Source organism: Mauremys mutica, chromosome 23, assembly GCF_020497125.1.
Source record: "Mauremys mutica isolate MM-2020 ecotype Southern chromosome 23, ASM2049712v1, whole genome shotgun sequence".
In the NCBI taxonomy this organism is placed as follows: Eukaryota; Metazoa; Chordata; order Testudines; family Geoemydidae; genus Mauremys; species Mauremys mutica.
Window position 1 is genome coordinate 2410351 of NC_059094.1, and position 14967 is coordinate 2425317.

At 38.1% G+C, this 14967-nt stretch overlaps 1 protein-coding gene across 1 annotated transcript in view; it reads left to right on the top strand.

The window, feature by feature from the left end:
* The window catches only part of RLF (RLF zinc finger), a 116280-nt gene extending 101995 nt beyond the window's left edge, over nt 1–14285 (top strand). The window contains exons 7-8 of the mRNA XM_044997975.1: nt 1692–1833; nt 9292–14285. Coding sequence (XP_044853910.1) covers nt 1692–1833; nt 9292–14070 — 4921 coding nt within the window. The 3' untranslated portion in view covers nt 14071–14285. The remainder of the gene's footprint in view (nt 1–1691; nt 1834–9291) is intronic.
* The last annotated feature ends 682 nt before the right edge of the window (nt 14286–14967 follow it).

Consider the following 14967-nt stretch of genomic DNA (forward strand, 5'->3'; position numbering starts at 1 on the left):
ACACATGTCTCACTGGGAAGTTAAGCTTTGCAAATATAATTCCAATTCTGTAACTTGTACTGCGTTTGGTTTGCCTCAGTTTCAATTTTCCACAAGTAGCTGGGGCTGAAAGTAGTTTTCTTTGCACTTAGCATAGTCCGCACTGATACATGACCTTGAACACAAAACAACTTCTCCTATCTCTGGGTGAAGCCGAATTTCAAATTAACCCGTTCCTAGACAAATTGCTCACACCGTGTCAGAGGCTTTTCTTTGTGATTAAAAGCTCCTCTTAGATATATGATCTTATCTAGATTGAAGGTGCCTTCTAATGGGCATTGTTTAAATGAATTTTCACGTGTGTACAGATTTCAATCATTTAAATACCTGCAGGTTTTAGGACCATAATGTACGTACATGTAATATGCTGGGGTACCCTTAGGGGGTAAGGTGGAATATTTAGACAGTCCCTTACCCATTTTCCACTCACACAGGAGAGACTCACAAGGAAAGGGGAGGGAAGATGGGTTCACACACTCCTAGACCCAGGCAGCTTCCTTGCCGGAGAATGCCTGGCCGAGTCAGCCCACCGTGGGTCGGATCTCCTAAAGATCCACTAGTTACCGGGCTAGCCCGGTAACAGCCACTCACACTGGTGTACACACACACACACCAAGGCCTCTTTTTCTTCCTTTTTCTTTTTTTTTTTTTAACCCTTTTTTAACCTTTTTAAATTTTTTTTTTTGTTTATTTTTTTTAACCACGATGCATCTTTACCTGGTCCGGACCATTACCATGAGGCGGTATGACAACCCCTCTTGAGGCGGTAAAAACCCCTCAGCACCGGTGCATTCTAATGCATTACCTATGCATTACCTTATGCATTACCTTATGCATTTACCTTATGCATTTACCTTGGCCAACTCAGCAGTTCCCAGTACTGCTATAAACTAACCTTATTGGGGCCTCTCCCCAATATCACTTTGCATCTGATCCTGCTGCACAGTCAATAAGTTCAGATGGCGTGAGCCCAACAGAGAGACAGACGTCCTCAGGGACAGTCCTCCTCCGATACCCCAATAGAGATTTCAAAAGGTCTCATACCTCTCATGTGGCGCCATGGGGTTCGAAGGGGAATGATCCGTAGTAGCCGTCTGTGGGTCCGTGGGCGTTGCCATCCCGGACGAGCCCCCAAATTGTCGAAGAAAATACTTTCACACAGTTCACTCTGTCTTACATTATCTTGCTTCTACAAATCTCACGTCATAAGGGTCACAGTATGGCCTGACTCTTGCTAACTAACATTCATTAAGATCTCTTCAAAACCTTGTTAATTATTTACTGGCTTCCACAAAGTTCTCCGCACACCTTCTATGGGTCATCTCAATTATCACTTCAAAAGGTTTTTTTCTCCTGCTGATGATAGCGCATCTCAATTGATTAGACTCTTCCTGTTGGTATACATACTTCCACCTTTTCATGTTCTCTGTATGTATAAATATCTCCTGTCTGTGTGTTCCATTCTGTGCATCCGAAGAAGTGAGCTGTAGCTCACAAAAGCTTATGCTGAAATAAATTTGTTAGTCTCTAAGGTGCCACAAGTACTCCTGTTCTTTTTGCGGATTCAGACTAACACAGCTGCTACTCTGAAATCTCACAGAATTTCCTCACCTTGCATTATGTTTACAATCTGCTTTGAACTCTTTTCACAGGGAGCTGACTCTGTTCTGGAGCAAGTTGCAAAGAAGAATCGATCCTTCTTTAGATTCTTTTTTGGAGAGATGTCGGCAGTTTGGCATCATAGCTAAAACGCTACAACACTTATTCTTCCTGATTAGAGTGATACAATCTGAAGTAAGTAATTTATGTTGCAGTCTGCTGATTGCTGTTAATTTCATTTTATTATTGAGTCCATGTACCAATTGCACCATAGAACATAACTTAATTTGTTGCTTTGCTATAACAATAAAATTTGAATAACTGAAGATTTTTAAAAAACATAATTCCAACCTAAATCATAATCATACTTTAGAATTATTATATACATTTGTAATGCACCTATCAGTGTAGTACCTGGGAACATTTCTCGTAGATTGCTCAACTAACGCTTCCTCAAACAAGCGCCATACTCACTAATGTTAAAATGTCGGTCTTCTTTGAAGTATAATTGTAATAATATAATTTTTAATTTTTAAAATGAGCATTGTTCCCTTTTTTCCCCAAAGCTTAATGGCTTATATACTATATACTGATGTTCAAAATGTGCAATAAAGAGCTGGAATAGGTGGTAAACAATGAGGTGTTAAAATTTGCAGATAAGTCATTTAGGTTAATCAAGATTAGAGAAGATTGAGGAACTTCAGACAGGATTTGAGTTAAAGCCAGGCAGCATGATGGTAGATACATTTATCAGCAGTGAAATCCAAGATAATGCATTTGATAATGCATTTGAGCTATGTACTTTGCTGAGTTCTGAATTAATTGTAAATCCCCACACACATACACATAAAATTTGGACATCATTGTGCATTACTCAGTGAAAACCTCTATTATATGTGCAGCGAAAGTCTTAAAAGCAAACAATAATATGATGTTTGTTATTTTCTGTCCCAATGGAAATATTGGTGTCATTATATAAATCAATGGTACAGCCTCACTTGTAATGTTATATTCAGCTGTGGTCACTATAACTGTAAAAAGTAATAGACGGATGCTAGAGGTGGGCAACAAAAAATTATTGTAGGCCCGGGAAGATTTCTGCATGAGGGGAGATGGAAGAGACTGGAATTGTGTAGTTTAAAGGTGACAAATATGGTGGGATACTATTAATAGGCAAAGCAGTAGTTATGCCTATAGTTAAGGTATCTTAATACTTTCTATTATAATCCTTTGTTTCCAAATGCTTATAACTTTTGACATATTTCAACAGTTTGGACTGAAATTTTCCATGCTTGTTCTTCGCCTCAGACTGGATTTTTTGTGGGGGAAGGAATTAGCAAAAAAATAAGTTAAACACTTTTGAGGACAAGGGTACGAAAAATAGGCTGATTGCTAATGGTAATGTTTTCTGACCATTTTTTTGAATTGCTCTAACATCTTAGTAGATTGGAGCAGAAAATTGAAATGAGATATGAGAGTTGTCCTGAGGTTAAAGATGTGCCTTTCCCTGTTCCTGTGAAAAGCCATCCAGTTTTCATTGATTTAAATGCTGAAAAGCAATCGTTTGCACATGCAAAGTAGAACTTGATACATGTATCTTAAGTTTCTGAATGTTCCAACTCACTGTGCGTACTCCCAGATTCCACTGAGTTTCCTGCATCATGTGGATATCTAGCACAGAGCTAGAACTCAAAATGGGACACAGAAAACTGCTGCTGCTACTGCTGCTTTTCCCCATTGAGATATCCTGTGGCCTAAGTGTTCACTTGCCTAGGAGCCAAGAGACCATAAATTGTAGCCTTCTCTCTTCCTTCTAAGTAAATTCTGTGCACATCACAACCTATTGAGTAGGCCTAAGAGGAGGAAGAGAAGTATCATTAGGGGGAAGTGACAATCTGAAGGGTTGCACAAGATGTCTTCTGACAGAGCTAAGAATAAAACCAGGGGCTCTGATATGGCTTACCCAAGCTTCATCCACTTAACCACAACACTTCTCTGAATGAATATGGTATGGCTTGTCTCCATTTTCTTAAAATGGGGCTATTCCTGCATTGCCCACCTTTGAGGTCCACACTTGTATAAGTACTATGTAAATGTAATACATTATTAACAAAGTGCACCCAGGAGTCCTATCTCTATTCTCTGCCCTAAGTGCTAGACCACATTCCTTTCCCAGAATTAGGAATTCCTGTAGCTGTCTAGAAAACACTTGTATAATCCACAGGAAACAGCTGGTGCAGATAGAGGATAAAAGCCTGCTAAACACTAGTAATAGTTACTCTTTCATCTTCAGTGTTAGAGGGTTGACATTAATATGAAGGCTCTAGGTTCAAATCATGGTAAAGTATGTGGTTGTTTTTTTATTCATTTAAATAAAACTAGGACATTCCTTACAAAAAGACATAATAAAGGTTGCAAAGGGAAGGACTCAGAAGTTAAGAAATGCCACATTTAGGGGCCTGATAGCCTGTACAACCTTAATTCTAATCACTTATCTGCGGGGCTGGCTTTAGGCCGATTCGCCCGATTTCCCTTTTTTAATTTTTACTCACTCAGCAGCGCTCCGGGTCTTCGCTGGCATTTCAGCTACTGGTCCTTGAGTGCCGCCGAAGACCCGGAGTCAGTGAAGCACCGCCGGGTGAGTATGAATAGGGCCCTGCTTATCTGCCTATGCATTACATTAGTCCTTAATTACACGGTCACATACTATTTTTTACACCGAACCCTGACTTATTCAGTACACAGGATGGACTGTACTCAAGGAATGAGACAGGGATGTAATAGTGTTGAGATTGTTATCTCAAGGACCCCTCCTCGTTAACTTCATATGGTGTGTAATGAAAAAGGCAGTGGTTTGCGAGAGGAAAATGCATGGTCTCATGGTTAAGGTGCTCGTCTGGGACACAAAGGTACTGTATTCTATTCTTAGAATCGCCACAGACTTCCTTTGTTTTGCTGAGGGAAGTAACTTACACAAGAATTTTCAGATGTGACTGCTAATAGTGTGTGCCTCATTTTCTTGGTGCCCAGCTTGAGATACCTGAGATTTGATTTTCAGAATGGATGAACGTTCAAAGCTCCTACTGAAGACAGTGGGAGCTTGAGGTATTCAGCACCTCAGAATAAGGGTCTCAAGTTGAGCACCCAAAATTCATGGACAGTTCCATAAATTTTGGCCTCTGTCTCTCTTATCGAGTTCCTCAGCTGTAAAATGGGACTAATATTTCTGTATCTGAAGTCTTGTCTGATTGGAAAAGTTTTACCAGATATAATGATGTAGACACTCCAATTTCAGTATAAGAGAGGCTTTTAAAAAAAATTCAACTTATATCGCTTGGGAAGTGGTTTAAACTAAGCTGAAAAAAGCCACTTCATATTAGGATAGGAGTGGCTATGTGTGGGTTGATACTGGTATAACTATAGCAGTTTTTAAATTCGCACCTTAGTTTATAGCAAAAACTTTCCAGTGTAGTCAAGGCTTGGCAGGTGTGTAGTGAAAGTAAATTAATATTTGTAGAGGCTCAGATACTACAGAGGGTAAGTGCAGTGTAGAAATCTAAAAATTCCTTTTTAAGTGCAGGGTTTGAATGGGGAGCAAATAAGGCCACAGGTTGGTTTATGCATTTGAAAAGAAATATTGAACAGCTGCCTCATTCACTGAGCATTATAGGGTCCTCATGGGTGTGGGGGAGAATAGAATGTGATCATATAGTTAGACACAAATGGGGGAGAATGAATGTCACACAGGCAATCTTCATCTGGGTATTTCCCAACTTTTGAGTTCTTGACTTTGCAAACTTTAATCTTCTAATAAGCTTTTGTAGGAAATAGTATAGAGATCAAGTATGACACAAGAATAATTTAAATATTTTAGTGTACATATATTTGTGTGTATGTATGTACAAATGTGTTTGTATGTGCTTAGAATTAGAGAGACAAGGTGGGTGAGGTAATATCTTTTATTGAACCAGCTTCTGTTGGTGAGAGAGACAAGCTTTCGAGCTTCTTCCGGACTCTCTCTGTAAGCTAAAAAGTTTGTCTGTCTCACCAACAGAAGTTGGTCCAATAAAAGATACTACCTCACCCACCATGTCTCGCTAATATTCTGGGACCAGCATGGCTAAAGCAACACTGCGATAAAACAGTACAATTAAATTACATCATTAACATTATCAGTTACTTGCTATCAGTATTTCTCTCTAATACATCTTATTGTAAATATGGTAACTAAGTGTAGTTAAGTACTTTGTACCTGGAAACACATTCTTATGTCAGTTTATGGAAACATTGTTTTTCATTTTTGTCTTTGTTGAACTGGAAATATACCAAATTTTAAAATCTGCATACAGATAAATTGTTTACACATTCTCACTACAATTTAACAATATCTTAAAGTACATTAATTGCTCTGAAGATACTGATTTGCTAACATTTGTGGGTGTTGCAGCAAAAATACAAAATATTTGCACTGCTACATAATGGACAGTCAAACATCAGCCACAGTCATAAAAAAAAATACTGTTTTACAGCTGTTTGCCATGTATTCATCTGAGAAACAACTGTGATTACTAGCATAATTATTTGAAAGGGGGAATGGGCCAGTGAAGATGCAGATACCTGGACTTTTTGACTAAATGGCCACAACTTTATTCAAAAGCGCAATTAGGAAAGGTAATTCCAACAAAATAACCTCAGACACCACCTGTCCTGACAACAGCTAAGAGGGAAGGTGGCCTGGGAAGGGCTGTTCCTAGCCTGTCCATAGCCCTTCTTTCCTATTGGCTTACATCCAGACACTCAAATTCCAGGGCATAACCAACCCATTTAATCACACCTGATGTGAGCCCTCCTTCCAAGGCCAAGATCCTTGGTATGCCACTACCCAGGAATTACCAGTAAGCCTCATAAAAGTGCTTGGGAATCCCTGCAAATCAAAATCCACCCCTTTGATGTGGGCGGGAGATCGATACCTTATTTACAAGAAGGCTGCTTAGTTCTTACCTACGAATCCTTTTCCGCATGAACCATGCCACTCCTAGTCACCCTTAAAGAAGGCAAGAGAAATGCTACATCCCAGCTATGAGGACCTACCACCCCAGATGCTGCTCCATGTATTTAACTGGCCTACCACACCAGGAAACTATTTTCTACATCTACAACTAAATATACATGTTTTCATTCATTTTTCTGTTACCCTTAATTAAACAAAGCACTGGGTAACCTCCAACTAAACACATTTTTAATAAATCTTGGAATACTGAGGAAATTCCAGAAGACTGGAGGAGTTCTAATGTTGTGCCATTATTCAAGAAGGGCAAGCGGGATGACTTGTGTAACTATAGACCTGTCAACCTGCTATCAGTCCCGGATAAAATAATGGAAAAGGCTGTTTGGGATTCAGTTAATAAAGAATTTAAGAATAGGATAATACCAGTCAACATGGTTTTATGGTTGAAGCGGGGAGCGAATCTTGTCAAAGCTGATTTCATTCTTTGGGGAGATTACTAGTTTGGTTGATAGAGGTAACTGCATATGTGTAATATGCTTAGACTTTGGGGCATTTGAGTTAGTACTGTGGAATATTCTGATTTTAAAAAATCAGCACTGTACACTATCAGTAAAGCACACTTTATTTGGATTATGAACTGGCTGACATCTCAAAGTCATCAGTGGAGTGTTTATAGTGGGGTTTTGAAGGGATCAGTAGTAGGCACAATGCTATTCAACAATTTCACTGATGAACTTCAAGTAAATATGAAATCACTTCTGATACAGATGACAGTTTGATGTAATGGTAAATAATGATGGGGACAGGGCAATCACACAGCCATCTGGATCACTTGGTAAACTGGGACTAGTCAAGTGAGTTTTAACACATCCAAATGCAGAGTTACATATCTAGTAACAAGGTACGTAGGTCATACCTACAGAGTAGGGAATATATCCTGGAAAGCAGGGATAATGAAAAGGATTTAGGGGTCAAAGTAGACAAGCAACTCATCAAGAGCTCCTGTTGAGTCAGTAGAAAAAAGGGCTAATATGGCCCTTAGATATATAAACAAGAGAGTAATAGTTAAGGCCATTATTTTATTTCTGTATCCAGCATTGGTGAGACCCCCATTTTAAAAAGGATATTGAAGACTTGGAGAGGGTGCAGAAAACAGCCTCAAAAACTATTCAAGGGCTGAAGAAAATGCCTTACAGCATGGGACTTAAACTGAACAGATTGAGTTCTTTATCAAAAAGGAGATTGAGATGACTTGACTACAGTGTACAAGTATTGTAATGGGTAGAAAATACCAGCTACTAAAGGGCTCTTTAATCTAGTGGAGAAGGGCATAAGAAGAATCAATTACTGGAAGCTGAAGCCAGACACATTCGCACTGGAAAAGAGGCACACATTTTTAACAAGTGACTATCCCATGGAAGTAACTACCAAGGGAAGTGGTGGATTCTCCATCTCTGATGTCTTCAGATCGAGACTGGATGCCTGTCTGGAAAACATGCTGCAGTCAAACACAAGTTATGTTTTAGCCCAGTGCAATTTATTGGGCTTAATATAGGAGTAACTGGGTAAAATGTAATGGGCTATAACATGCTGGAGGTCAGACGAAATGATCTAATGGTTCCTGCTGGCCTTGAACTCTGGTGACTGTTAATTTGAGTATTAAGGGCGTGCATCCTCTTGAGAGGAAAAACAAATGAGTGATTCACAGACTGGAGGATGTAAGGCTTGGGATGGCCTGCAGGCTTTCTTAAAAGTTTATACTGATGTAGTCTGAGGATGCCCGCTGACCTTAGTAGATCACAACTCCTCAATATCTCTCTTAAAAGGAATTGGGGGGGGGGGGGGCTGGAAGGGCACCAACATTACCAATTTCTATGTGCCAGGATCATACCCTGGTGCACAGAGCCAGTCTGAGGATTTTGGGGAGAGTTAGTAAAATGATTCTTTGCTGTATATGCAAACAAAATTGACTCTGCATATGTGAATATACATAATACCATATGGAATGGAGGGTGAACTTCAGGTGTCTATTATCCCCTGGCATTCCCTCCTCTCGCCCCCACCCCCAAAAAATCACCACTATCCCAGTTACTTGTCCAGTGGATCCCAGTTACTTGTCCAGGGGTTTACATAGTTGACAAAGCTTGAAAAACACTTGGAAGAAATTCAAAGAAAATCAACTAAAATGATTAAGGAGTTAACTTATAAGGAGAGAGAATAAAATAAATGTATATAATTTGACCCCAAACTACAATTTTACAAATATTAGAGTGAATTCTAAGGACAAAGAGGAATTGTTGTGTATTACTAGGAATAATGGAATAAAATTAGCCAAAGGAAAATTAGATTATTAGAAGAAAACAGCAGTGGAGGTGGGGGCCAGTGAGAGAGTTTGCCAAGAGCAATGGTAGAAGCTCAACATCTAAGTCAGAATTCTTAGATTCTCAGAATTCTCCACTGGGAATTTTTTCTGCTGCCAAATTGCCTATTCTACTAAGAGTTTTATAGTAGCTATCCTAAACATCACTTCTAGCTTTAGGCAGACTTCAAGATGTAGTTACAGTTGTTCCACAGTGTGTGATTCAGGGAAGAATGCATCTACCAACAAAATGAAAAATAACTTTTGTTTGTATTTTTCCACGCAGGCAGAAGAAGCAGGTCTTGCTGTGTCTATTTTGTTATGTGTGAGAGCGCTTCAGATCAGATCAAATGGAAATGATGAGATGAAGACATCTGTATGTAAAACAATTGCATGCCTTTTACCAGTGGATCTTGAAGTTAGAAGAGCATGTCAGCTCACTGAGTTTTTGCTCGAGCCAAGTTTGGATGGATACAATGTGCTGGAAGAGCTGCATTTGCAACCAGATCAGAAATTTGATGAAGAAAATGCACTGGTTCCAAACTCACTCCGTTGTGAGCTTCTGTTAGCTTTAAAAGCATATTGGCCATTTGATCCTGAATTTTGGGACTGGAAGACTTTAAAACGGCATTGTCTTAAACTCTTAGGGAAAGAAGCTTCTGATTCTGAAGACGATGTGAGTTGTAATGATATGTCAGTCAATGAAACTGACTTGTTAGAAACTCTTTTGAGTGATTGTGACGAGACTAAAGAACATAAATACTATGAAGGAGGAAAAGAGGCAGCAAATCAATCTAAAGAGAAAACAAGAGTGAAAAAGCCAATTGGATCTTCTGAAAGATACCAGAGATGGCTCCAGTACAAATTCTTCTGTGTGTTATGCAAAAGAGAATGTATAGAGGCTAGAATACTACATCATTCTAAGATGCACATGGAAGATGGTATTTATACATGCCCAGTGTGTACAAAAAAGTTCAAGAGAAAGGAATTTTTTGTACCACATGTAATGGAGCATGTTAAAATGCCACCTAGTAGACCATACCGACCAAAAAAGAAAATACTGTTGAAAAAAGAGAGATCACCACAAAAGACCAGTACATCCAGAAACTCTTCTGCATCACCAGAGGAAAAGCAGCAGCAACCACAACCATCTGAAAAAAACAAAAGTGACACACATGATAATGTCACATTTAGCCAATTAGAAAATTACCATCTGCAAGACAGAGACATATATCCATGTCCTGGCTCAGACTGCTCTAGAGTATTTAAGCAATTTAAATATTTAAGTGTACATCTAAAGGCTGAACATCAAAACAATGATGAAAATGCAAAACACTACTTGGATATGAAAAACAGAAGAGAGAAGTGTGCTTTTTGCCGACGTCACTTCATGACATCCTTTCATCTGCAGGACCATGAACGAGTGCACTGTGGTCCTCAGCCTTACATGTGTGTGTCTATGGATTGTTATGCTAGATTTGGGTCAGTTAATGAATTATTAAATCATAAACAAATGCATGAAGATCTACGTTATAAGTGTGAATTAAATGGCTGCAACATAGTTTTCAGTGACTTGGGGCAGCTTTACCACCATGAAGCTCAGCATTTTAGGGATGCATCATACACATGTAACTTTCTTGGTTGCAAAAAGTTCTATTATTCAAAAACAGAATTTCAGAATCACCTTGCAATGCATAATATTGCAATAGCAAATGGAGAAGTGAAGGAGACATCAGTTAAACTTGAAGAGCCTATTTCAAAAGACAGATGCAGTTATCTTCCTGAGTCTCAACTGGTTGATCAAGTAGATAATTTTAGTCCATATGAAAATCTTACTTTGTCTGTGGGGTCAACAAGTTCTCAAGAAATCCTACAAATTAAGGAAGAAACTGTCTCTGACAATGACGAAACTGATAGTGAAAGCAACTGTAGTGTTTATTTTGGGAGCCACAGAACCTCTACTGTAGTAACCAAAAAGCAGGTATCCCCTTTGATAGAAACAATAACTCAGAATCAAACAATTCCTAGTAGTCTAATATCCCAACAGGGAGTCTTTCACCCTTCCAGTTTAAAAGAACAATGCTCCCATGTGGCAGTTTGTTTTGATGGGAAAAAAATTACCTGTGGTTTTGAAGGATGTAGTTCAACATACAAAAATGCCAGAGGTATGCAAAAACATCTTCGAAGGGCTCATCCATACCATTTCAAACCTAAAAAAAAGATGGGGATCAAAGCTAAAGATATTTTTAATCTAATCAATGATAGTCAAAACAGCAGAACTACTGGAGATCTTAGTGCAGATCTTAGGCATAATTTTGATACGAATACTGACTCTCCAGAAAGTCTGTATTGTAATACAAATTCTAAAGGAAAAAATTGTCTCAAGGAAGAAATTTGTTCTTCCCCAGAAATTTCCTTTTATGAAGATTCTAAGGTGCCAAATACTGAAGATGCCATGTTGGAACTTCTGTTGGGCTTGAAACATTTAAGTTTAAAGTCTAACTTTACTGCAAATTCTTCCACTTCAACACACAAGCCTTTTTTAGGGTCATTACAGTCATATCCATCAAATGATGCCAAGTGTCCTCAATCAGTTGTCAATGAAACTACCTCAGAACTTCATTTTCAAGAGCAACAAGACAACTTACCTACACAGTATCTCACTCAACTGGCAGCTAAACCATTTTTCTGTGAACGGCAAGGTTGTAAATATGAGTTTGTGACCAGAGAAGCTCTCTTAATGCATTATGTTAAAAAACATAATTATTCCAAGGAAAAAGTTCTTCAGTTAAATATGTTTCAACATCGGTATTCACCATTTAAATGCCATATTTGTCAAAGATCATTTACAAGAAAAACACACCTTAGAATTCATTATAGAAACAAACATCAAATTGGCAATGAGAAGATAACTCACAAGCTGTTTGCTAATGAAAAATGTGAGCACATAGGTGCATGTGCAGAGGGCAAGCTAAAAAATAATGCAGCTTCAATGCCTGGTTGCTGTACTAATAGAGATGAAGAGCATACTGAACAACCTGAGCAATCTACTGAGCAGCTGTGCCACCCGAAGAAGGAAGAGTGTAGTTCTGAAACTGATTTGGAGTCCAGTGAAGACACAGATAGTAATGTAACTGGAAGACCCTCTAAAATATCCTCTCTAAACAGCCACAGGGAAGAATTGGAATCAAGAGAGGGGAGAGGAAGTAAAAGAACAGTTGCCAAAGGAAATTTATGTTATATATTGCATAAGTACCACAAACCATTCCATTGTATTCATAAAAGTTGCAACTCTGCCTTTACCAATCAGAAAGGCTTGATTCGTCACTATAGAACTGTACATCAGTATAACAAAGAGCAGCTTTGTTTAGAAAAGGACAAAGCAAGAACAAAAAGGGAACTTGTCAAATGTAAAAAAATATTTGCATGCAAATACAAAGAATGTAGTAAACGCTTTTTATGTTCTAAGGCTCTTGCTAAGCATTGCAGTGACTTTCATAACCTTGATCAGTTAGAGGATCAAAAAGTGCTTTCTGAAACTGAATCTGCAAGATTTCGATGTAACCAGCCTCAATGCCCTGCTGTATTTCATACTTTTAACAAGCTAAAACATCACTTGATAGAACAGCATGCTAGTGAAGAAGAACTAAACAAAGACTTTGAAATTCATTGTGACCTTAATGGCTGTGATAGGATTTTCACAAATTACAGCCATTACTCTCAACATGTATATTTCCGCCATAGTGAATATTATGGTAGTCTCTTTGGAAGTCATAAAGAGGAGCAAGATAATCTGCTTAATGATAAAAATGAACAAGACTGTTTGAAAGATCAGTATGATATAAATGAGAATGAGAAGCAGATAAAAGAAAAATCTAAGAAAATTGGTAAAAATAAAGAAAAACATTTGATTCATTTTAAAACAAAGGAGGAAGCCCTGAAAATGTGCAGAGAGCAATCTAACCAGACTCAGTACCCTTGCATGGTTCAAGGGTGTCTGTCTGTAGTAAAATTGGAAAGCAGTATTGTGAGGCATTATAAACGCACACATCAGATGACAAATATTTATATAGAACAACAGACTGAGAAACTGGTAGTTTGTGTTAAAAGTGGTACAATGGTTAAAAAGGAACCCTCTTCGGAAACAGAGCTATTGTTAAATAAAGAGGAAGCCAGAGAGTTTAAAAAGGAAAATACAGTGCACACAGACAACCTGCATGAAAATGGAAAACATTGTGTACCAAACACTGCTTATGATCATCAAGATACAGGCAATGAAAATCAAAATAGGAGTGCCGCAAATAGTGTGGTTTTTGACAGGGGTGCTTTTTTGTATTCAGGCACCTTAAAATATAACCATAGTTCAAAAACCAGTTGTTTTGAAGAATGTAGTATAACAGAGCCTTTGTGTAAAACTGAAGGTTTGCCTGAAAGTAGAGAAAACAGTTCTTATTTTAACAGTTTACCTTTGCAGTTACCAAGGGAGAAAGAGACAGAAGGCTGGCAACACAGCAATCAGAATGTTAAAAAAAATTCACTCCACACCACAAGAAACAAGTTTCAGAAGCATTCAGTGTCCAGACCATTTGATTTAAAGGCATATAAACCAATGGGATTTGAATCTTCATTTCTAAAATTTATTCAGGAAAGTGAGGGAAAAGATGATGATGATGAAGAAGAAGAACTAGATGAATGGGAGTCCCCAGAACAATTTCAAATAGGTGGTGTCTTACAAAAAGATAGAGACTTACAAAGGGGTGTTATAGTAGACAGCCTTGTGTGTGAAAACACAGAAGTAAGCATACCCCAAAATCATGGACCTACAGTGCATGGGCGCCTAACAGAAATACAGCCTTTATTATCAACGGAGTCGACATCTGTCCCTTCTTTAGAAAACTTGAGGGCCATATTGGACAAGGCACTAACAGACTGTGGAGACCTTGCCTTAAAACAACTCCATTATTTACGACCAGTAGTTGTCCTTGAGAGATCCAGATTTTCCACACCCCTTATAGACTTATTTCCAACAAAAAAGTCAGATGAACTTTGTGTAGGAAGTACATAAGTAGTTTGTTTAGAAACTGGCTTCTCCACTACTGCTACATGGGGAGAATTGCAAACTATTACAGAAACTGGTACAGTACACACACTGTTTAGGTTAGATTAGGCTGTTTTAATTCCATGAATGTGTCTGTCAAAAAGTATTAGCTAAGTTAATTTAGCTCCCCGGTTTCATTTTTTTTTAAATGAAATGTGCTGTTTTTGGTGCTAATTAACACCTCAGAATACTGGGGGCTTCCTCTTGCAAAGTAAGTGTGCATGATTATATATGAAACAAGTACTAGGGTACCAGGGTTTGGGGAAAGATGGAGTTCTTACTTGACTTGAATGTGCACCTAAGGGTGCGTTGTGTAACATATTGTACACTACAGCATCTTATATTTTTTGAGTTATGAGTTTCAATAAACTACAATTTTTCACCCGTATTTGATTTACCCTACAGTAAATCTTCATAGTTTTTTATTACAGAAGTTTTAATTTGGTTTACGTTTATTTGTGGTAAGTGAAATTGTTCAAACATCTGAATATAAGAAAATGAGATCACCAGCAAATGAAGTTGTTAATCAACAATAGTATGAACTATAGCCCTATTTTACACCTCAAGACTGCTCACTGAAGGGAATGAAACCCGGATAGTACTGCAGAATGAGGAATCAGAATTCAAAGTGAAATCTAGTAGATTTATCAAATTTACAATTTCTTTGACAAAAGAACTCAAGAAACAAGTGGTTAATTCCAGGATGAAATTTTCAGAAATCTTTATTTAAAAAAAACACTTTGGAAAAGAGACCCAAACAAGAACTATGTCACATGAGGTTTTCAAAAAAAGATGGTCTGCAGGGATGTAGACTAAATTAATGCTAGGCAAAGTAATTGAGAGAATAAAGACTGTTATAAATGG